Below are 24,115 nucleotides of genomic sequence, written 5' to 3' on the forward strand. Positions count from 1 at the left end.
TGAACGTGTTTTGTTATTTTAATTTAAGTTCTTGTTTTCTAGAGTTACAAATTGGATGTTATCTAGATCTGGCTTTGTCAACTTTTTGTTTCTGAGACAGTACTGGACATAATTAGATTGTGGATTATTATGCAAATTCAACACACTGTTTTATTAACCCTTTGCACTAGAATATTTCCCTTCTATGTATATTCTTTTTTTCTTATTTCATACATACGAAAATGATGCAATGTTACAATACTGAAGTTTTTAGTAATTTATTAAATACGAACAAATTTAATAATGTCAAAACATTTAATTTAATAATGACACAGCAATTTTTAGTGGCGCCTTACAGTCGCCTTTCGAGTGCTGAGGGTTAAAGACGAAACAAATAAAAATCGTTTTCTTGTAGTTCTCAAATTTCCACATGCCACAAATGCACCACGATCCGCAGTCTATTTGTAATAACGAGTATAACAAACAAAAGTGACGAAACATACAAAAAGCATCATTAACTGTACAGGCTCGGAACAAAAGTTAAAAATAATTTTTCGTAGGTTTCGTCCTTGTTGCATTATGATTATTAGTAGCAATAATTATGTAGCTGCACATTGTTGCTTAACACCAGTACCATCGCTCCGACACGTTTTTAATAAATATATATAAAACGATTTTAGCACTAAATTGCAACTTTGTTAGTTGCTGCTCAAAGTATCCAATAAAATTAGGAATTAAAATTGCAAAGTAACGACGTGGGATCAATCTAGTTTGAAGTTAAAAGTGGACTGGGGAGTTAGTAGAGTGCTTAAAATAATAGGCCGATAACAGGAGAAGAAAGATAAATAACAAAGTTGCGGTACAGTGCCTAGCCGCGTGGCGATAAAGGCAACGCGCAGGTCAAAGTGTCTGAGCCAGTACTCGAGCGATCGGGTCTTACAGGGCTTACAGCAGGGCGGACGTCTCGAAGGGTCTGTCTCACAATTATCTGAGCCCAGTTGACCCTGATACTGTTGGGGGAAGCTTGGTAAGCCCGGAAACGGAGGGGTCGCGGCTTTGTACCAAAATCTAATTTGAAACCACATTATCTTGCAATGTTGTGGCTTCGATTTGTCACAGACAACATCAAACGCATCTGACCGTTACACATTTTTCTTAACACCTTATCTATTATTAGTCCTTTAATATCGAAGACCAATTGTGGATTTTATAACAGAATAACGATAATAATTTCGCTTGCGAAGCAACAAATTATCTGGAGTAGTATGACCTAAGAACCCCACTCGAGGTTATCATGCGCAAGAAAGTGCCTAATCTCTTTTCAAATGCAGCACAGTTGTGAAAGAGTCTATGCCCGTCTAAAGCATTAAACTATAAGAGATTTATAAGTGTAAAGATACATAATGCTTCATTGTAAACGATCAACGCTGGAACGGTGTTAAAGTGTGCCAACACGCAGGCGACTTTCAGGGACAATTCGCCTATAAGCATCGATCCAGGTCAATGTACTAGGAATCAAAATATCAAACATTAGAAAAACCTGAGCCTAGAAGTCAGTAACCCCGTCACACACACTGACATATCGCGAGGAGTAGAACACACGACATGCTGCCGTGTACGGAGAGTCAAAGTTAACCTTCCGATATACACAAACTTGTCGAGTTTGCCTGCAGTGCGACTGCCATAAGCGGTACCCTCTAATAAACGGGTTTTCCGTGCGAAAAGTTTCTCTGAATTTACGGTTTAAAAGGGAAGTCGATTTCGTTTGTATGAATCTTTTAGTTTCTGGTACTCCGTTTAAAATCATTTGTAAATCGTCAGCTCGGGTGATTTATGGCACTGTTACTGTGGCAGTGGCTATTCATAGTTGAGCGCAGGCGATGGTTGAAAGAATTATTGGGGCAGGGTGTAGAAGCGGGGACTGTCATGGTGGAACTTCCGGTGAATATTTCATTAACTGACGAAGCAGAAGCTTCGGTGAAAGAGACAGAAGAACTGATTTTTAAACTATTCTTCATCTACGCGATCATCCCTGAACCGAACATTTTTTATGGTATTCTCATAAATAAAATATTGACACAATGTTCTCGACAATAGAACAACTCAATTTTACAAAAATTTTACATTTTTTACAACATTCTGACAGATTAAATAGGGCGAGTTTGTTCGGCGGTCGTAATGTTTTCAACAATGGGACAACAGGCTGCATAAATTTTACATGTTCCGCAATATTCTCAGAGATTAAATAGGGTGAGTTTATTGGGCAGTCGTAATGCGTTCAACAATGGAATAACTAACCAGGGAGTTTTACGATCGGAACGAATGCGTTTTTCCGGCAAAATGTGGAGCACGCGTCGTCCAACCAAACCCGTGAATATTAGTTTCTGACATTTCATTGTTCCACCAAGAAACGACCTGAAAGATTAAACATTACGGAGTATTCGCTTATCTCCGTCCGAAGGGGGCGGTGTTCTCAACTTTGTTAATAATCGAGGCGGTCGGGTTCTGGAGTACCACCCGGGAGGCGGGGTTGTAAATGTTTGATGTCAATAGCTGACGAAGAGACCTAGATTGACCTTTTCTGAGTGCGCAGTCTTCGTTGTCAGCGAATTAGCTTAATTACAGGGTCGGAACCGGTCGAATTGGTTCATTCAGAAAAATCAGACAACAAAGAATTTCCAAATCCGTTCTCACCGTGATCGTCCCTAGCCTCGTAAAACCAGCGAACCAGCACCACCGAATCGTTCAGATTATGTTTCAAAAAGAATATATCTTTCCTAAAAAAAAAAATGACACGAAAGGACTGGAAAGCTTTCGGTTCGTTCGAATCAAAATAAATGTCCAGACCTGGTGACAGAACAGTTGGGTCGTGTCGAAAAGTGAGATTCCAGGAGGACTTCTTTTTAGCATATCGCGAGTACACACCTTTTTGCGACCGTCAGTTAGGCGACCTACGGGTAGGTCGAATTCCTCCCATTATCCAATAAAAATACACACCGGAACAATTTCCGAGCCAGCTTTTACTCGATTGACTTTAACACGCAGGGGTACGCGCCTAAAACAGTCATACGTCTTGAGCACCATAGCTAACCGTCTGAGCTACGCCTACGCGTTGATCCTAGGTCCGGACTGTGATACGCACCTAACAGTCGGAACTGCGCCCACAATTCGCGTGTGCCACGCTCGCATTTTATCGTTCCATTCCGCGGGACGGGATCACGCAATTGCGGGCCGTTTCTAGTCCTCGATGTTCCTGCGTAGATCCCGGGGTCAGACCCGAGGGAGAGAAGGCGGCACACACGCGTTCTTGCGGTTTGTTCCCTTCGTCCCCAGTCCAGTCCAGGAGAGATCATCGATCAGCCCCGTATCCCCGCTGAAAGGAGGCCTGAATCAACGACTACGTCAACGACGACGACGACGAGGACGACGACGTATCACATCGCCTTGGTAACCGTCCGACAAAACACTGCGTCGTGGATGCGAAAGGCAAGCGTCGACGGGAAGAACAGAACAACCGGGTTGTTCTTGGGTTCCGCGTGGATTTGCCATCCTTTTCTTCGCTTTCGTCTGACATGAACCCGCTGGAGGAACGAGACTCGGAGGACTCTGGGTACAACAGCTGACGCCGATCAGAGGCACGCTCGAGATTCCTGGCTAAACCGCTCGCGGACCCGGCTAAAGATGGATGTCGGCTTCTCGTGGATCGTCTGTTCCGGGCTGATCGCGCTACTCGTCGTGTCGCAAGGTCAGTCTCCACAGGTGATACTTGCTTTCACTAGCCTGAGGATCTTCTCGTGCACGGGGCATCGGGGAAAAGAAAAAGTGAGGCAGAAATTGTCTGAATTTTACGTCTTTCACTTATAGTGGCAATAATAGATTTTTATGCGTTTGCGTGCACCGGTATGCGAGCAGAAAGAAAGATGAAGATCAGTAACCGGCAAGTGAAACTCTAAATTCTGTTCAAAAATACTTTTTAGTCAAATCGTCTGCGATGCCTGAGAAATCGTACAGATCGTACATCGCGTTGATCCAGTATAACGACCTCGACATTTTTTCGGGGTCTCTAAAGGTCTTAGTACGGCACTGGTCGGACGACGAAAAAATGTTTCGTTAGCCCTGGATAAATGTTAATGCTAGATCGTGGATCCCTGTGCGAAATTTTCTCCGTTACTCGCGAGATTAGGGGAAGTTGTAACTAGACCGAGGAACTTTGTGAAAAATTTTCTCTGTCGCCTGCAAAATAGGGGGAGCCGTATAACAATGCGTTTCTCCTCCTCACCCCTTGGGAACGACGCGCGGTGGTATGAAACAATTATTTCGTTGGACGACGAAAAGATGTTGCATTAGCCCTAAATAACTGTTATCGCCGGAACGCGGATCTTTGTGGGAAATTTTCTCTGTTATTTGAGAGACGAGGGAGTTGTATAACAAATTAACAAATTCTGGCATCGGTTGCAAGAGACGATAACCATGTTGTCCCTTTCTTTTCTTCTTTAACAATCTCAATTAGTTGATGGCAATATATAAAATCAACACAATTCTTAAAAGTAAAAATAATTTGACCATATTTTTATATTTGTTATAATGCTTGAACTGTCTTGTGCTTCATGCTCCCGTTTCTCTCGTAAATCCATAAAATCCGCAGCCCAGTAATTACTAACACGTTGTCCCCGTTTGTTCCTCTAGCAGTCGGTTCTCCTCCATAGTTTAATAACTACATAACTTCAGCTATCCTGCGAGTTATTGCTACACAACTTTATATTACTAAGCATTCGTGAAGATTCGAGGAATTCTTTTTATTTAATAAGACAAATATTTGACCTCGCGATGAAACCGGCTAGATGAAATTGCACAGTTCTATTCAGCATCGAAGCTATTCGTTCAAGCATTCAGAACAAATATAATTTGCGGCGAGTGGATCGTTCAATGTTCATCGAAGACCGTTGTCGATTCGTTCATTTAGCTGTACGCATCGGTACATTTTAATTGATCGCACAAGCCTCGCCTCTGCCGTGCCAGTTTCAAATAAGCGGTTTCGACAAAAACGCGTTTAAAGTTTCCAAGCAGTATGTTATTAACCTGCATCTACATAACCACTTTGAATTTCTCCCTGAAACTTTGGACACCTTTCAGGCCTCTCTATATTGTACTGTCAAAGCACTTGATCGATATAATTTCCTCCATTTAAAAGAAATTTCGAACTTGACACAACCAAATGACAAAATAAAACTTAATGACCATAAAACATTTGGAAAAGACCACATTAGCAATAACTAGACTGCTTCCTCCCTTCTTCAATGATTTTAGAAAGTCTTAAATTGTCTAATGGTAACAATAAGATGGATACTACTGGCCTTCAATGGCCGACTATTGGAACGATTGCCCTAACGTACGCTCCGAACATTTTTGTTTTAAGATCCTCAGGCTGGTGGCGATTAACGTTCCGCTTTCTTATTGTGATGGAGTTTTCGATTTTCGCGGACGTCCGCGGCGATTGTACAGGTAATAATTTGTCTCCGTGTGCTTTGATTCTGTCGCACCAGGCTGGGCCATTGACTGTTTCAAGTGCGTGTCAATCGACGGGGACAATAAGCCCTGCGACGACCCGTTCCACAATAACGGGAGCCTCGCATTCTTGGAGTCGCCATGCCTGGGAGGTCGCAAGGGCCGCGATGGTCTCTTCCCTGCGACCGCGTGCATCAAAATAGCAGGCATATACGGTAAAACTTCCTCCTTTTGTGATTGCGAGTGGTCCTTAACCCCTTTTTCGCGCTACGTGTTCACTGAATACACTATGGTCCGCGGCACAATACGCTCCGTGTCGAAGGCCTTACCTCGGCTAGAGTGTGGGCAAATTGCTCAAAATAATGAGCCGGCTATTTCCCTCGCAATCACAAAATAAATAATCGCAAACGACAACTAACATTTCCTTAAAATTATCTATTATCATAAATCTATGATGAATTCTCAGTCAGGAAAAAATTTCCTGTTTCTTCTTGTAAAAGACGTTTTAGTTTGTAGCATTTATGAGAAATTCGCCTTGTTATTTTTAATCACGCCGAACCTTAACAGATAAATGTGAATGTTTATTTGTAGTCTTTCGGTAATGGGGAACGACGACATAAAAACGAGGAATTAGAATATCGTTAACGTTTGTGGAATACGAGTATGCGTAGGGGATGGAGGGTTAACTTTCTAGGAATTCGGATAATTTCTGTCTCGTTCGAAGAAGATGAGAAAGAATTTATTTCTGACTGATTAGATGAATCCGGGATCTCTTTAACGGTGAGAAGCTGCGCGTTGGACAGCGGAACTTTGACGACCGACTCGGAAATCATAAGAATGTCGCATTGCGGAGGGTTTTACTTCGACGACAAGTGAGTTTAAAAGCGGAACGAGTTTTGCTTACTTTGTTACAGACGACAGCGAAAACCGAAGAAAGTTCGACAATCTGAAATTGAATGGGTGTCGCGCGTTGCTGAAGTGGCGACGAGATTGAAAAACAAAGAGACCGAGGAGAATTCAACAATTCCTCGACGAACAAAATAATTCAAACTAATAACGCAAAATCTGGACAAATTAAAAGCTTGGCACGGTTAATTCCAGTGTAATTCTGCACAAATCGCACGAAAGATTCCATTTTTGATAATATTCAGAGCTAGCTTTCCAGCATCAAAATTTTAAGGGAGATTAGCTCTGTACAGATTACACGAAGGACACCATTTTTGATAACGTGCGAAGCTAGTTTTCCAGCGTCAAACTTTTCAAAAGGGGGAATTTAAATTTAGAATAAGAAAAATTCGAGAAATATCAATTTCAGACTGTAATCTAGTGAATTGTTTGCGGTGATGTTGTATGTTTTAATGATTTTTGATGTTCAATTTCAATTTTACAGATACGTCCGCGGTTGCGTGCAATCCTGCAACGACGCGGACGCCTGCAACGGATCGACACGACAAGCAGCTTCGTTTATGCTTCTAATCTTGTCGCTTTTCGCCGAGTTCGTCTGACGAAGACGTTCTACATATCACATATCGATTACAATCATAGGCAATTATTGTATATAAGAGAAAGCCTTCATTGGAATACGCATAATGGACCACTTCGAACTTAAAACTATAATACGACCAATTAAGCTGTGGACCAACGATAAACAAGAAATAATATCATCGATAAAAATAACGACACTAACATCAATTATCAGAGAACTATATCGATTTACGATTAGACTAATTAGTACAATATGAAGTCCGGGTATTGAGTATGGTTGATACGTTTCCGATGATTTCAATTGTTCAGACGAAACATTTTTGTGTCCATGTTGTACAGAATTTGAACGTTTTGAGGGGATTGTCGGATTATATTGCTTTGAGAATTAGTTATATATTTAACAAATCGAAGCAAGTTTATTGTCCAACGTTGAAGACATTTGTCCGATATCATTCGCTATTTATCAATTTGTCATTTGGAACGATTGTAATTAGTATTGTGTTGAGCACTTGCAAAAATGATTTCATATACATACTCGTGTATCGGACATGCTACATAGTAAAATAATATTCAAGACAAACTCACTATTTGATACTGCTAGATAGTTTGCAAATAGGAACGACAAAAGAACTGCCATGATTATTACGAGTACTTATATATACAAACATAACCATTACTGTAAATCGATCAAATATCGTAAAGGGTATAAAGAATAGTATATATATATATATATATATATATATATATATATATACATTATAGTTATCGCTTGACAACAGTGAGATATATATATTAACGAAACGACAGCAGACTGTATAAGATATTAAATAAATCAAATTTTAATTTAAAATCATCCAAAACTCTTAATTCAATACCCTGTATACTCAGAATTAATACTAATTTTCTAAAAAAAATTCTTCTATTTTCACAACGGTAAATTTGCATCGTTTGGCGTTAAACGCCACTTGAAAATAGCAGAAACGGAACAACGAGAAACAAGATAGCGAGACAGAGAATGATTAAAAGCTTATCTCTCAATCGAAAAAAAGGACGTAAAACCTATTGCACCTGCGTCGTGGTACTCGAAAAAATAATTATATAAAAGGAAAGCAGTCCTCATTAAACCACTCGACCGTTCCCTCCACCTTCGCGTAGAATGAAGCTACAGCTCGACCCAGTTTCAAGAACGTCCTGTAGAGATCTCGAGAAAAAAAAATGCAGAGAATCGAAATGTGACGAAGATAAGGTCGCAATCCAAAGGTCACGTCGTATATCCGCTAATGAGACCAATTACATTACATTCGCTACCCTAGCCTGAACCCATTTGAACCCTTCGCGAAAAGTATCGAAATTATGTAAATACAGCATACGTCAATTCCACTGGAGCCTTAGAGCATTCTGAAAAAATTAGAAAATGTTCATATTTTGTTTAGAATTGTTTAAAGTTCCCACAGAAATATCGTGCAACCCTATTGCAGGTGATAGTAGTCGACACAGTGTTAACCCTCAATTGTCAAAATGGCGTTCTTGGGACTCTATAAAATTATTTATAATCAATGATAACTTCACTATATACATTACCAAACAACTTTTTGCGTGTAAGCGATTAGCAACTTCTACTTCTTCCGACCATAGTCATTAGTTTTTCGCAGACACGACAATTTTCTCGGGGTGACAACTGCGATTCAAGGCCAATTCTAATCGGTGACATGGTTCACACCTCTCGGGGAAAAAATTGAAACGCAAGTGCAAAGGTTCGTGAATTTATACGAACACTCGTTGCTCCCCCTCGCTATGACGTAACATGCCTGTTTGAACGCGTGATCGACCGCGAAATTCGCTCTTTCTCGATGTAAACTGCGAAATCGAGGGTGGTGAAAGTATGCGAAGGGGTAAAGGGCCACGGAAAAATCGTCGATCATGAACGGCCGCGTGACCAACGCCACGCAGCAGTGCGTCGAATTTTTGTCGCGAGTCGTCTGCTCGCTCTGGGAGACCCTCGACAAGTTAATGGAGATCTTGTTCGATTTCCTGGCGAGGTTAATCGAGCTGACACTAGCGGTGATGAACCTGATTTTCCAGGTGATCTGTTTCCTAAGGGACCTCTGGATCGAGGCCATGCAAACGTTCGCGAACGTTTTCCGGGGGATCGTTAACGTTGTCAGGAACATCTCCTGCGAGGAAGTCGAGGACTTTGCCTCGGCTTGTATCGTTATCCTGCTGTGGATCGGTTTCTTCAGGATCGCCAAGAACTTGATCGCTCAAGTACGATCTCTAGCAGCTTTTACATTCTTTAAAATACATCAAACTGCAGAAAAAATTGAGTGCTAATGATTTTGAATGAAAGTATTTTATAAGAACGAATCTAACACCGAATCTACCAAAAGTGCCTAAAACACTAAAACTTACCCCTATTTTATTTAGTGCAGTGTCTATTAAAATACGTGCTTGAAAAAAAAATATTCAATAATTTTCTACGAATGCATCTTTAAAAATCCTATAATCGAGACATGAAAAAATGTTGAGATTCGACCAACAGAGGAAGAATTACATTGAACAAATTTCATAAAAATACAAAAAAAAATTTGTTTGATAAAGTCATGAAAAAATTGTATGATAGTTTATTATAAAAATAATTTATTATAAAAAATAAGCTTACATGATGTCGAAGAGTTGCGTCTTCTGAACATTGCCACCATCATAATAGTAATCTATTTTTTACCACTGCACTTTAAACAACTGGATATATGTAACTTAAATATCTGGTTGTACTCTCCTAACTAGAGCAACCGTCCGCTCTCCGCGGCGACGGTTTTAATACTAACTGGAGGATTGTTTATTCGTGCGATAGACCCAATGTCATACCTATGTACCTCTCAGAACGCTCGAGCCAAACTTTACCGTTTCTTTTGTCAACCACACTTGCCGAACACAAACAATACGTTAGCGGTTGAGAAAAGGGAGGAGTGTGTTTGTCCTGTGAGAAGAAGAACGGGAAGGAGGGCCGTCAGACGAAATGATAAACGATCCAGGATAGATTCCTTAGACAAAAAATTGGACGACTGAGAAATCCAATAACAGGTAAAAATTAAAGAAACACACTCCGAAGCAATTTGACGCTGGAAATGATCTGTTACTTAAACGACCTGTTACTCCGCAGATTCAAGGAAAAAATTTCCAGAGGATAATCGGGCAAACCAGTTGTGATAAATAAACTGTATAATTTGCTTATAAATACTACATCCTATACTTTATTCCATTACACATTCCTCTTATCAAAATTGGTTCAAGGCACTGATAACAGTCACGTCAGAACGTTCGTCTTCTCTATTTACAAAAAAATGTTCATTAGTTGTAACAATGTGTAAACTCGTATATCAAATACAATTACACGTTTTAACTTGTCTTCTATTATGTACAGAATTAAATATAAATCGTTTAACAGGTATCAACCTGCAAAAGAGAGGCGCAGAAAACTTTTTCTCAGCGGGAACGCATGAAATAAATTTTCTGAGTAAGTATATAAATATAAGTCGGCTCGGCTCCTCTTTCACACATTGATATGCGTAGTCTTACAGTTCCGTCGTTTGCTCGAGTTATATACAGTTATAAATAAGTTCTTTGAAACCCACTTCTTTTAACTGAATCAGATAATACAGTTTTGATCCGATATAAGGCGACGGGAAACGAAGAGGGGATAGCAATCTCCTTACTTCGAAACAAACATCGTCGCCTTATATCGGAACAAAATGTACTTTGCTTATTGTTAACTGGTTATGCTAACTTGGTTGAACGTATTAATCGTATTAAAACATTCTCAATCGTTGATGACAGTAATAACAAGTTTATGCTCGGGCCATGAAAATGTCTTTGGCAGTTGAACCTGTTGATTTTTTTAATATTAAAATTGTGATTATAAAAATATTGGTATATCTTGTAAAAATAAGATATAATATAGCTTACCTCATTTGGCGAGTTTAAAATTTGAAACTCTTGGGCCATTTTTTCTGACAGATCCTCTGGAAGCAGGACTTGTAACCATGGTCCTTGAACTACATATGGCTTTTCTCTAGAAACGAGGGTCCCAGTGACTGTCGGTGCAACTATAGTAACAGCTGTGTTAGACAATATAGACTTGAACGTAAAATGCCTCCCATGCATGACGCGGCCCCTATAAAATAAATAATATGTAATATTTAATTTCCAAGGTGTCTATTTTAATAACAGTATATTCTAACTGTGCATACTTGATTGCTAATGGTAACAGGGATCCCGCTTCAAGGTTGAAAGTTAAATGAAGCCCTGGTAAGACTTTAACAAAATTATCATGTGACAAACTCGAATCCAGTTCGCACGGTGATAGTCTTTCCGATTTTATAACTGGTTTTATATCTTCTTCCTCATCGTCTTCTTCGTCCGATTCGTTCCTTTTCTCTCTATATCTTTCGGAACTTCTGTCACAGTTCACTTGAACCCACCTGTAAATTGATTTATTACAGTAATGCTGCTTATGAGCATCGTTTTCATTTTGAAAGAATTAACTGGTAACACTTGCCAACATTTTGCAGACACACCGCTTAAATTAGACCCCTCCTTCTCTATCCCACTTTGTATCTTCTCTGCTATGGAGGGTTCATCCTCCATAATGGACTGTGTTCTTCTCATATCTGTTACCAACCAAGGTCCACAAACGCGGCTGGTTTTTAACAAACTAACAAGACCTAAGCCATTCCAGTGCTGTGCAGCCTGCAATTCTTCAGACGTTACTCCTATAATTTGAACAAATGAAACCTGTAACATTACGCACCAACCATCAAAACCATAATACACAATTAATGAAACAAACAATTTCAGTTAGAAATATTAGACACAAGCTGACTTACATCGCCATGAGGTGTGTATATAGATGTTGGCAATTGAGGATCCCTGCCCATTAGGATCTGTGTGATGCGACCATTGCCGTTATCAAGAGGGGCATGCCATGATACGTGATCACCAGGCATCAACATGTTCCCAGAATTAAAAACATATTTTGCTAATTGCTGCATCACGTTCGCTGGCCAAGTAGGAGGAGTCATCTCGTTTCTTTCTCTGACTAATCTGAAGGTCAACTCAAATCCAAACCCACTCGGACGACCCGGACCACTTTTTGGATGTATCCTTCCATCTCCGTGTAAATCTGACAAGCCCAAACTTTAACAAAGAAATGTTACTATTCCATGATAGTCTAGGAGAGAGAAGGAATTGAGGGGAAGGTATGAGTAAGAATCTAAGGAAACTAGGGAGGATTCATTAAGACAAATATAACTCCAGACTCGATTCAGAAAAAATCAACGAGATTTAGTCAATGGCCGAAAACATATTTAGATAGGGCAGACGGGAAAAGGGGAAGTCCCGCTCGTCTATTTCCGACGCGCCGCATTTTAAACGACTTTATCTTCCTGTACCCTACACTTTCTATATATAGAGAAAAAGGGAACTATTGGAACAGCTGCTACAAGCTGAAGAAGGAAGGGTCATGCATCAAGAAAAAAAAAGGAAGAGGAACACCCTTTCGCGGCGGACCATTCGTCATTCGGCGCCTAAGGTTTAATAAGGAATTCCTGAAACGAGAAATCATTTGTTTTTCGACTGTGAGTCATCGCTATTCCCCGTGGATAGTGATTTAAAATTCACGTGAAAATTCAAATCGGAGAACAAACAATGTTGTCATTATTAATTTCCTTGAGGTTTGAAATTTCATGGAAAATTTGATGGAAAATTAACCAACTTCAAACTCAATGGTCTTCACCCCCTCTTCAACGGTAACAACGAAAAGATGAGAGAGATGATAGCGGTTTTGTAAGAAATGTATAATGTTAAGGATTTCGCGAATGGATGATGATTGTTTAAAGTAATTTATTTTCGTAATTGTAGCAGTACGATAAGTGAAATTTTCCAACGATAGCCATGGTATATACGTGTCATCGACAGTGTGCTGGAAAAATAACATGCGCTGACATCAAACAGAGGCACACTCCCGCTACTCAACAGGGTGACACTGACGAATACCCGACTTCCCGTTTCTTTTTTTTTTTCTTTTTAGACTCTCACATTCTTCCCTCTTTTCTATGCTACGAAACAAAAAGGAGGACAAAAAAGTATGTGACCCATCTTCCCTGAATGAACGAGTGTCGGTATTGACTTAAAAATCGCGGGCGCAACGATCGTGAGCGGTGAAAGTTACCAACAGGAAAAAAATACTAAATCAATTTAAAACAACAAATCAAAAAGAGAATCGTCAACAACGAATAAAAACTGTAACAAAAATAATGTTAAATCAACGAGTTCCGGAAGTACATCAAGTTCGAATAGATCGAGATTTTCCAAAAAACGATGAAAATAGATTGAAAATTCTGGGGTGTTTAAATTGTTGAACATGGTACATGGAAATTGGACTCACCTGATGTAATGCCAATGTGGTGGTACGCCTAATTCAGGACAGCCAGGATTCTCGTACATGCTTATGTAGTCGAGAGGATCCGGACCACCCAACCTAGGCAAAGGTGCACAGAAAATCCCAGTTATTTTTTTTTACATCCGGTTAAACGCGCTTGCGACTAAATATAAGTCGTATGTCCTTCCTGTGCAACAGTTGCATACCCAAACATCATACAGTCCTTTCGGTAAAATAAATTTTCTTCAATTTTTACATTAATCATAAAACATTAAACGGTCCCCGACCGGTTCGATTTATAACAAGCCACTTTCATCAAACAATTTTAAACAATACCATCAGTAACATCAATCTTTTATATTTTAAGTGGGACTAGAGACGCACCGTCCCTCCTAATGCATCGTTTAGGGAAACAAGAAATTAATTGATATTGTTAATAATATTTTTATAGCAGATTTCATAAATGTTTGACGCGCGAGAATACACAAGCATCCGCGATAATAATTAAGACACCCAATAGCTAATTCTAAGATCCTATATTCTAAAACACGACATGTGTGTATGCGTTCTGCAGTGGCAAAATAATGCAGTCATTGTTTCTCCAGGGTCGTGCACTAAACGTCAAGCATCATTTTCATTGCTCTTTAAATCTATGGGTGTGCGGGAGTCGCTGGAGGGCGTGAAGATAAATGAAAGGATTCGTACCAATATTTAACGACAGCGGTGACAGTGAGTGGATTGCTTTGGTCTGGATAGATCTCTTTACAAAGGCTGTGCAGAGCGTCAAGGCCCGGAGCCCTGGTCGTCGGCGGCTGGGCTGGCAGTCCCGGAGGAAAACTTCGGCAAAATTCCTCTCTTTCGCGCATATTTCCGTACATGTAGAGAAACTTTCACCTGCGAAATCTACCGAGCGAAAGATCGTACGGGATCTCACGGAATCCGTTCGCGATCACTTTGTTTACAGTCGCTACCTTGCACCTACCACCGAGAACAGAAACACACGTCCGCGATCCTTGACAAAACTAAAATTCTTTCAGAGCGGACGACCGACTGATTCCGAAATCACTGCGCGTCTCTGAAATCGTTTTAGGGAACGAGGAATACTAGCTCGTTAATGGACCGTTCCGTTCGATCCAGTTTCTCATTGGCACCTTCCATTGGAGACACTGGTTTCCGGACCCAATAAAAAAACTGCTTCACATGAGCACGTTTTATTGTCGCACACATACAGGTTGGCAGAAGTGCATAGCAGAGAGGAAATGAGAGTGCTCACGCCCGGGATTTTAGTGTCCCCGGTATAGTGCTGCCCCCTAGTCTAATTTTTAACCTGGACCAGAACCTGCATTATATTTTTAGCCTAGACCAGAACATGCATCATCTTACCTGCATCATTAGCAGCGGATTCCTAATAATGCCAGAGTGGATGCTACTTCTATGTTAAAAGAGGCTTTTCTATGTAGGCTCTGATCCAGCCTAAAAGATGATGCAGGTCTAATACAGGCTAAAAAGATGATGCAGGTTCTGGTCCAGGCTAAAAAGTTGATGCAGGTTCTGTTCCAGGCTAAAAAGTTGATGCAGGTTCTGTTCCAGGCTAAAAAGATGATGCAGAAAAGTGGGGACACTAAAACCCTGAGCGTGAGCACTCTCATTTCCTCTCTGTGCAGAGTAACCAACTGTGGAATGGATGCCAGCGCATTGACAATTAGAAAATTTGCTGGTTATGATCCATTTAATGTCAAAAGCAACAACTATGCAATGCGTACGTTGGAAGAAGAAACCGATTTGGTTGCCTACAGACAAATTGAAAATGTTCAAGGTACCATAGAAGTCGCAAATATCTGAAAACGAACATGGAGAACTAAAACCTCTGCATAACAACTATTTATGAAACAATGATGAAGTCGTTAAGGTATATTATAGACATTCATTCGATGCCCGTACGATAATATTGCGTTATTTAATTGCCACACGTTCCGGTTCTAGGAGCTTTTTCGTAACGAAGATCCAAGAGGAGATATACAGACGAAGATTTCTTGGTTCGTTATCATTTAAACAAAGAATGGAACGAACAGGTGGCTGCTGAGAGAGAGGACAGATTGATGGCAGCAAGTTGTAGACGTACAGAGGAGATTATGATTTATTTAGAAGTGAAAGCACAGAGGAACTTGAAGATCCAGCGTGAAATAGACGTAGAAATTAGAAAAGCGATGGAAGAAGTTCCTATGTTTATTACTCCCGATAATATAGGCCAGGCTATCGCAAAAGCATTGGACAATATTGTACATTATAATGCAGCTATTGATCTCAAAGGCAATTACTATGTAGAACATAGCGAAGAAATACCGGTGAGAAAAAAGAAATCCAAGAATACTGTATAAATCTTAGAGTAAATCGTTTATATCATAAGTAGTTTCTTTTTAATAAACACAAAAGTACTGCAATTACATTTGTACATTTGCTTCTCATCATCAAGTTTAATTCGGTCAATTCGTCTAATTCGCAGAATATGTTTATTGAAAATGGCCATATATAATAATGTAATGTATTAATAATATACAATAACAAAAGGATTTGGAAACACATCCATTCAAGTTCTCTTAGCATATGTGCTGTACATAATTATGGTACACAGGCGTTGTATCAACTACCCTAATTGCGCAGCCTGCTGCCGCACTATGTTGTCACAAATTCTATCCAGCACATACCTAGGCAAATTTCATTTCTCAACAATCTAATAATGCATTATCGTCGTACAGGTTTTGTCACAAACGTGCGCAAATATCAATTGCGAGTAGAAATCATTGTATAATCTCCACTTCTCGACGATAATCACATACACTAATTTGTAATTTGTTATATGCTTATCATTTTATCTTCCTTTTTCTTCTTTCTTTCTTTTTTTGTAGCGATCTCCGGAATTTAAATGAGATTGTATTCGAACGCGTGGTTTTTCAAAAAATGTTTGTATGCGATTCTACTTGCATTATCTATTGCGACATGTTTGTTAAGAATAATTACTTTTACATTTCATACATATTCGTAACGCATCATGATGTGTAATCGTACCATCAGAATATCTTTGGTTTAAACACACACAATTTGTTGAAAAACAGAATAATAGATTAATGACTTCACAATGAATTCCCAACTATTTCATCAAAACGAAACGCGAATAGACACGTGTGAAAAACAATAATATTCGCGATTAAGTCACGGCTGCGAAGCCTCGAGTAAAAAACGTATTTAATATATTATTTTACAAGACAATTCATTACTCCATACGAATAGCAATGGTAAATGTATAATTCTATTCTGATATTTATTGTACGTGCTTGTGTATAATGTTCCTAAAAGAACAAGTCTTTGAGTCTCAAGATCTGTAATTATCGACGAAGCCTCACATTAAAATACATCATTACGTCTACGGGTTCAAGAAAAAAAAATTGCTATATAAATTAAACGAGTCGTAGAATGGAATCAATGGGAGTTGAACGAACCGGTTTCGGACCATGTCACAAAGCAAACTTGGCTTGACAATACTATACAGAAAGAAGAATCTTGAAGCATTGGGCTTCGTCATCCATCGTGACATTATTAAGCAAATCAGTAGAATCCTTAAATAGCAAGATACAACGCATACACTACCCTGGTAAAAGTGAAAAAAAGCTATAATAATTCGAGTATAGTTTATCCCTTATTTAAATTACCGTTATCATCCTTTCTTTTTCTCTCAATCGTTTAATGTAAGTTACATAGGCGTTTCATCTTTTTATTTGTTTACAACTATCAGCTATGGTATCTTTGACATGAGACAGGGCTATTGCACTTTGATACCGGTACTAATTATATGTTATGTACAAAACTATAGTTCGGAGGCGTCGATAAAATATCGTATGAACACGTTCTGCAAAATAATTTCCACTATAAAATGAGCCTTCTACTATACTTTGTGTATACCAATTTCTCTTCTTATCTCATACCTATGTGTGTTATGTGTACGAAGTGTTGTGGAATGAGGTGGTTGAGGGTTGGATGAAATCTATTCGTAAATGCTACAATTGGTTTCTGAACGCATATCAGCTTTTTGCAATGCACACCACGTTCTCGCATACACTTAATTCAGCTTAAATTGTAGATATACAAAGTTCTTTCTCTCTTTCACGCTCTCTCTCTCTCTCTCACTCTCTCTGGATTCCATAAAATCTATGGGGGGTCTAGGACGTTCCGAAGCACCACAGTTAAAACGTGTGTGGCATCCGCGACTCATGAGCTTGGTAAAAAAATAGGATTTATAAAAAATCTTACACCTGTTCGTTATTTTGCGTACACGGTATGTATGAAAACGATGGCACATATGTTTCTAAAGCGAACTTGGCGGTAAGTATGCTTAAACGCGATTTTTTCCCTTCTTCTTCGTCGTTTTTTCATTTTTTTTTTATTTGTTGTCATTATCATTATTTGAACTCTGTATCCTTCCTCGTTTGGTATGGACAGAAACGTGATGGAAATAGCGTTCCATTTGTATTTGTGTTTTTTTTTTACTATTAAATTACAGGCGTTGTAAAAATTAATTTAGTCGATAACATTACTCTTCACATTTTGTCATTCGTCAACAAATGCTTCATCGTATCCCTCCTGTTACTTTTTACCATACATACTGTATGTATTTTGTCTCTTCTTTATTCTGTACTATTCTCATCCCTCAGATCGTTTGTCTTTTTCTTTTTTAAATAATGGTGCTGATAGATTGCTTCTTTCTCGACCACATTCTCGCCATGCAAGGTGATCCATAACTTTACAATCAATTAGAAGAACAAAGCAGTTCACGATAACCGAATCGACTCCGCTGAATCCAAGAGTAACTCCACCCTTTCGCTTGTGTGATTTCGATGCTCGAAGGCATTCATTATTCCTTGCAACGATATATGTACAGATATCGGGTCCATGAAAACTCGTCTTGACCAAGTGTAATCATAAAGGAATATAAGAACAACATGAACACAAACAGCTAAAATCTCTACTCAATTACAACAAAAAAAAAAGCAAGAATTTCTCGAGTACCCATAACTGTGCATCGATTAGTTTCTTTCTTTTTCTTTAAAAACAAGCAGTAAACTCTCTCTTCTCTTTGCCTAGAACAAATGAAGACAATATAACGTCTGTTGCGTACATATACATAAGCGCACATATATGTATGTATACATATATATACGGATAGGTATAAAATTTGGTCAACGTTTTTTTTTCTCTGTATGATAATATTATCAAATATAGCATATATATAAGAATATTTTGTACAAATATAGAATAATAAAATGGTTGGTAAACAGTAAGTATAACTATTCAACAAGTACTACATAATAATCGTAGTAACATCGGTGGTCGATTAGAGAGGAGACAACTGAATAGATTCTAAAACCCGCTAAGAAAAGATGATCAGTTCTTTTTATCGATTTCTTCCTTTCCTCGAATATACAAGATCGTATCATGTTTCGAACGTTCGCAGAACGGCCTCGTCTCCAATAACCACGCTAATAACAATTATAATAATACTAACTATAGAATTAATTCATGTCCTTCGAGGGAACGTAAATGGTAAAAAAGAAAAGATATGAAAAACAGCGTTCTCAATGAAACAAACATTGCAGGTATTCGTGTAGTGATATTTTTGGTTGTAAATTATAAAAAAACAGACACAACAATACAGAAGGTTCTTCCAATGAGCACAGTGCCAAACTACTGTCAGCACAACCAACAGGGCGTGATAAAAATATGACTTTCTAATACAACTATATACTTTTCTCAGTGTTGTTGCTCCCATTCAAATATTTTTCTATGCGATAAACCTATGTTGAGTTCTCTGCTGTACTGTATACTCTATCAATACTTCCCCCCTTCATCCTCGATACTAGAAATTTATAGAACAGCGTTATTTATTTATAATACTCCTATGTACTAGAGCTGTGATCCGACAGTATTTTGAGACGTATTGCGTTTCTTCAGAAAACCTTCCTACTGTGCACACTTATACAATCCATTTTTTTCTTTTATCCATTTTTTGTTCGTTTATATCCTACCATAGACATTGAGCTTAAAATTTGTAATATTTCCTTCTTTCTTTTTTTCCCTCGTTTTTTTCTTTCTTTTAAGTAGGATGTGTGTCAGTTAAGCTATCTTACAAAGCTAATCTCAAAAAACGAGATTATGACTATTAACGTTTCCGAAAGTATCACGTTTTACTCACGCACTTTGCCGAGCTCACCGGGCCACGCCGTGGGAAATGTATTTATTCTTTCTTTTCTTTCTTAAATCGGACATCGCGACTGCCTATTAAAATAGAAGTCTTTCATCCTACCGTTGTTTCCTCACGTAGGTGCACTCTCGCCCATCTTCTTAAAATATAACTTCTCATAAAGAAAAATAATATTTCCTTTGCATAACGTTTGTACGTTGACGGTAATGCAAGGCCGTGGCACACATTTTCATCGTACGCGATATAATCATGTGTGTAAAATATATAAAAAATCTCGACGAACGTTCCAATGCGACAGCAGCGATCATTCTCGTCCCGGATCGAGCCTCGTACTGTTCCCGTTTCTTAATCAACTCCTGGTTTCCTCGCGAAGATACATCGCATGTTGCTGCGTGTATATACTCGCGCTTTTATACATTTTGCACACTTGATGCAGAGTCTGCAGCAATGTGATGTCTTTTGTTTTGTATCACATGTATTATTTCAAAGATAAATTAAATTATTCAATTCCCCGAGGACCATCTATTGGCATAGTGTGTAAAACTTCGTCTAGTAACTGAAGAGCTCTGTGCAAATGTACCTGTACCACAGAAACACGATCGTATCTTTTTCTCTTAAATTTCAGTCACAAAATAATGAAAAGATAAATAAAACGTACCTCTATCCAGCAGGGAGTTTCCTTTATACTTTGCCGGGGATAATCAGGGCCCCAACCCTTCACGAAACTTAAACGCAAAATGCAGAGTCGTCGGAGATCATCTACGCCTATTCCAGCTGCTGCACTGAGACCTGCGTTATGACAAAAATGAATAGGTGTAATTTAAAAAGACCTTTTTATTTTGCAAAAAGATCCGCTGTCTAGTCATGGATGAGCATATGGTTCTTGGAGCAAAGCTATCAATGTGGATTGAATGTCAGTGATTATACTTTTAGGCGATTGAAAGTATGTTATACTGACTTTTAGTGATCGGTGCACCGTGCGTCAAGTGTCCCGCAACGGCAGCAGCCTGTGCCGCGGCAGCGGCTTGAGCAGTGGCGGCTTGTCCTCTCATTTGCTTGTGACACTGTCGTAAGTCGAAGACTTTAATGTACGCGGAGGGATAAATTTTGTGTACCGCGTCGCCGGGCGCGCGGCCTGCCTCTCTGTCTAAATAATAGGATTGTACAAAAACGCTGTGTTCGCTTTGGCATCTTAACCAAACGTCGCCTTCTCCCCTTAGATCCAGCACGACTCCTTTCCCTGAAACATTTTGGATCGTGTGAGACACAACCGTTTCAACAACGAGAAAGAAAAGAAAGGATGACTAAAAATTTACCTATGTGAAGACGTGCCTTCTCGCTCTGCTCCGTTCTGTGTACATTACTCAACGCTCCTAAACAAAATCTATTACCGCCGCTCGGATCGACGTATCCGTCTACTGTGACGGTCGGACAACTACTGCTTACTTTAAACGTTTCGCCTACTTGAGTATCTAATTCGAAATAGCCAACGGAACACCAGTATTCGGGTGCTGGTTGCGTGGAGAGTAAACCGCCGATGTTACCGCCCACGTCGCCTCCATGACCACCCCCTAATAAACATAGGATGACCCAATGTTTTAAGAACCGAAGCTGATATTAAAGCCGTTTTCAAGCCTGGACCTAATATTTGTCGTCCACTTACAGTAAGAAGCGGGATGGAGGTGTCTGTGATCTGGAGGTTGCATGCTCTGAGTATACGTGAGAGTATTAGCTCCAGTCCACTGTGGCGCTCCCGAGTTATAAGCAGCCGTGGCCACTGGAAATCCATTTGGATGATGAATATGTACAGGTGATACAGAAGAGTTCTGGCCTTCTCCTGTTAAAATATCATATTTTAGGATAAATGTAAACGAGCACTGAAAGCGACTTCAGGATATCGTATACCTAAGGATGCTGTTAACGCGTCCACGGTCGGAGGTTGATTGAGGTCTTGGGGCGGCGTGTTAGTCCCATAGAAAGCTTCTGTAGACTGGCTTTGCGAAGGGCTGAGCATTTGCGTACTGTTTCCTCCGCTAGGTGTACTTAACGACTGCTGTTGGCTACCTACGGTGTGACTCATTGGATGTACTACTGCTGCAAAATCAAATGTAACTCGTACACAATACAGGCAACATAACAGAAAATATCAATTATACGTAACATTTTCTCCAGAGTCTCTGAAATTCATTACGGAAAATGATTCTAGAGACTATTTACGAGTTTCGACTAGCACAAAGCAAAATAAACTAATCAGCGATAGACGGAAAGTACGCTGCTCGAAGCAATTAGTAGATCTTCTACTATCATATTGCAGTCCTAGCTTCTTGCCTTGTGTCCCCTAATTTTTTCAGAGCATTGTAGTAAGTTTATAAAAAAGCATTCTATCATATACGTACGATGATGAATGTTACGCGTCGTAGAATGATGAGGTGTGGGAATCCAAGTTTGTCTGGGGAAATTATTGTCGTCCAATTTATTGTGGGGGTTACCAGGATTATTCCCTCCCCCATTACTGCCAAACATACCCTCACCACTAGCTGTGCCAAACAACAAAAAGAGAAAAGAAAGAATAAAGCTAAAATGAAATAGAACTAGCAAACGCAAAGTAAATACTAGATGAAGCAATAGTGAATGAAAAACAAAAAAAATTCGCCACAGACAAATGAAATGACCTTCTAATCTACAATAACAAGGTTTACACATCTTTATTGTATATATCGATGTATATTAACGTACAAACATGCTTTGTTCTCAAATGCACTCCATATACAGGAATACATTTACAAACCAAATATTCTAGCCATAGAAAAATTAGGAAACTACAGCCCTGAGCAATTACCGAGAACTAGAGATACACGCTACTTTGATGCACAATAAATAGGCTGCGGATCTTTATGCAATATAAAAATTGTTTCCATCAACTACAAGAAAGGGGAGTTCCAGAAAAATTAATTTCTTCTGTTTTGTGTTTCACCTACTCATTTCTGCTATAAATACATAAAATCCGCAGTCTAATAATCAATTATTAACACATTCGTACCGGATGATGGATATATAAGTCTTTAGATTGATACATAATGCAACTTTGTGAAGTTCTACGAAATGAGCCGGTGAGAATATGTTAAAGTATAAAATACCAAGAGTGAACAGCGAGTATCGTTAACAGAAGATTATAGTACTTTGCTTACTTGGATTAGGCGGTGCTAGGCCAGGTATAAAAGTCTGCTGAGACGGTTGAGTGTTATTGGACGAAGTGGGTTGAGCAGGTGGATGGTGCTGAATAGTCTGATTCATTTCACCATCGACGTCCATCGCGGATCCTACTGCTCCAGCCGCCGCGGTACCTCCACCGCCGACAGAGTACTCATCCTTCACCAATCTACCACCAGGTCCTACACCCACGCCCGACTGCAGAGTCAGCCCAGACAGGTCTGTAAAGAACGGGTCTGTGCGGGGGAAACCAACCCATTCCATCATACACCGAGGCCACAACAATAAATTAACACTTATGGTGCTATACAAATAAGTTCACAGAAGCTTCACAAGGATAACAACACAACGAAAGGAAGTCTGAATCGAAGCATGTGATTTCTTTAAAAAAGACAGAAACTAGAAATACAATTCTTGTACATACCTATGCCGGGAGACACAACCCTCTCATAGTGATACGGGTTTACGCATACCGAATCACACTTCAAATCAAAAGCAAATTGGCAGTATTTGACGTGTTTCAATTCGTTTTTATGTAAATCCGGCCACCTCCAGATCCGGGCATAAATAACATGTGGGAAACCCTTGCGTCCTGCAACCTGTAGCCTACCGTCCAGAGTTCTCTGTATGGTAACGCATTTACTGGGATGCGCTCCATTGGTGGTGATAGCTGTTATCAAGCTATCTAACTCGTCTCGTTTTTCCTAAGCAGAGTAACTGATTTAGCACAATCTTTCGCAACAACAAAAAGAACATTCAAAGAACAGTACTCACTTTAAGTTTTTTAACTAAGGATTCTATGGCCCTTTTACTGAATCCTTCGCTCTCTCCTCCTTGCCGATGACACATCAATGAATGTACTATGCTTAGGCAAGCATCCGCACTGGTTGGAGCACTGGGAGCGATTCCGGTCATTTCTCTCACTGCATAGAGGTATTTGCAAGACGTAACAGCAGCGTGTCAATGGTGCACAAGGTAAATATATATTTGTCGCGGACATTCGTAATGAAAACTTACATTCTGGATTAGGCTGCATTGGGGGCGAGGGATACAGATGACCTCCCCCGCCCGCTAATCCAACCATCTCTGTGAAAGCCGTGGCGAATACCGTTCCAATTCTTCGATTGAGACACTATTCTTATCCTTGGCTTCGCGACGTTCGAGTTTATTATGATTTACCATCTAGCTGCGATCCGTGAGCCATGTGTGTTGCGTACGTACATCTGAAATAGTGGTGGAGAACTATC

At 39.5% G+C, this 24,115-nt stretch overlaps 6 protein-coding genes across 11 annotated transcripts; 3 read left to right on the forward strand and 3 right to left on the reverse strand.

Annotated features, from left to right (window-relative positions):
- Positions 1-3,510: 3,510 nt before the first annotated feature.
- Positions 3,511-7,717, forward strand: LOC143358420 (uncharacterized). The gene is made up of 4 exons (XM_076795563.1): positions 3,511-3,724; positions 5,523-5,699; positions 6,242-6,356; positions 6,875-7,717. Exons 1-4 carry the CDS (start codon positions 3,661-3,663, stop codon positions 6,987-6,989), a joined length of 471 nt encoding a protein of 156 aa, XP_076651678.1. The 5' UTR covers positions 3,511-3,660; the 3' UTR covers positions 6,990-7,717.
- Positions 7,718-8,631: 914 nt separating this feature from the next.
- Positions 8,632-9,300, forward strand: LOC143358144 (uncharacterized). Its single transcript, XM_076795062.1, has one exon. The coding sequence runs from the start codon at positions 8,890-8,892 to the stop codon at positions 9,298-9,300; it is 411 nt and encodes a 136-aa protein (XP_076651177.1). The 5' UTR covers positions 8,632-8,889.
- Positions 9,301-9,745: 445 nt separating this feature from the next.
- On the reverse strand, positions 9,746-11,613 carry LOC143357632 (suppressor of fused homolog). The gene is made up of 4 exons (XM_076794152.1): positions 11,525-11,613; positions 11,217-11,447; positions 10,933-11,140; positions 9,746-9,793 (listed from the first exon to the last, which is right to left on the reverse strand). Exons 1-4 carry the CDS (start codon positions 11,611-11,613, stop codon positions 9,746-9,748), a joined length of 576 nt encoding a protein of 191 aa, XP_076650267.1.
- Positions 11,597-14,478, reverse strand: LOC143358366 (suppressor of fused homolog). Its single transcript, XM_076795456.1, has 4 exons — positions 14,111-14,478; positions 13,412-13,504; positions 11,853-12,162; positions 11,597-11,738 (listed from the first exon to the last, which is right to left on the reverse strand). Exons 1-4 carry the CDS (start codon positions 14,281-14,283, stop codon positions 11,733-11,735), a joined length of 582 nt encoding a protein of 193 aa, XP_076651571.1. The 5' UTR covers positions 14,284-14,478; the 3' UTR covers positions 11,597-11,732.
- A 332-nt stretch (positions 14,479-14,810) lies between these two features.
- LOC143357633 (small ribosomal subunit protein mS26-like) lies at positions 14,811-16,595 on the forward strand. Its single transcript, XM_076794154.1, has 3 exons — positions 14,811-15,227; positions 15,307-15,314; positions 15,408-16,595. The coding sequence occupies exons 1-3, from the start codon at positions 15,126-15,128 to the stop codon at positions 15,781-15,783; spliced, it is 486 nt and encodes a 161-aa protein (XP_076650269.1). The 5' UTR covers positions 14,811-15,125; the 3' UTR covers positions 15,784-16,595.
- Positions 15,897-24,107, reverse strand: LOC143357783 (mothers against decapentaplegic homolog 4-like). Of its 6 annotated transcripts, none has more exons than XM_076794393.1 (11): positions 23,886-24,107; positions 23,643-23,791; positions 23,293-23,572; positions 22,847-23,104; positions 22,055-22,195; positions 21,564-21,722; positions 21,322-21,495; positions 20,975-21,229; positions 20,617-20,898; positions 20,317-20,447; positions 15,897-20,238 (listed from the first exon to the last, which is right to left on the reverse strand). In XM_076794393.1, the coding sequence occupies exons 1-11, from the start codon at positions 23,950-23,952 to the stop codon at positions 20,158-20,160; spliced, it is 1,977 nt and encodes a 658-aa protein (XP_076650508.1). In that variant the 5' UTR covers positions 23,953-24,107; the 3' UTR covers positions 15,897-20,157. The 6 variants fall into 6 exon arrangements, with proteins under 6 accessions (XP_076650508.1, XP_076650507.1, XP_076650506.1 ...); XM_076794392.1 differs by having other exon boundaries at positions 21,564-21,752; positions 22,847-23,089; positions 23,886-24,106; XM_076794391.1 differs by having other exon boundaries at positions 21,564-21,752; positions 23,886-24,106.
- Positions 24,108-24,115: the final 8 nt, after the last annotated feature.

This window comes from Halictus rubicundus, chromosome 10 (assembly GCF_050948215.1).
Source record: "Halictus rubicundus isolate RS-2024b chromosome 10, iyHalRubi1_principal, whole genome shotgun sequence".
Classification (NCBI taxonomy): domain Eukaryota; kingdom Metazoa; phylum Arthropoda; class Insecta; order Hymenoptera; family Halictidae; genus Halictus; species Halictus rubicundus.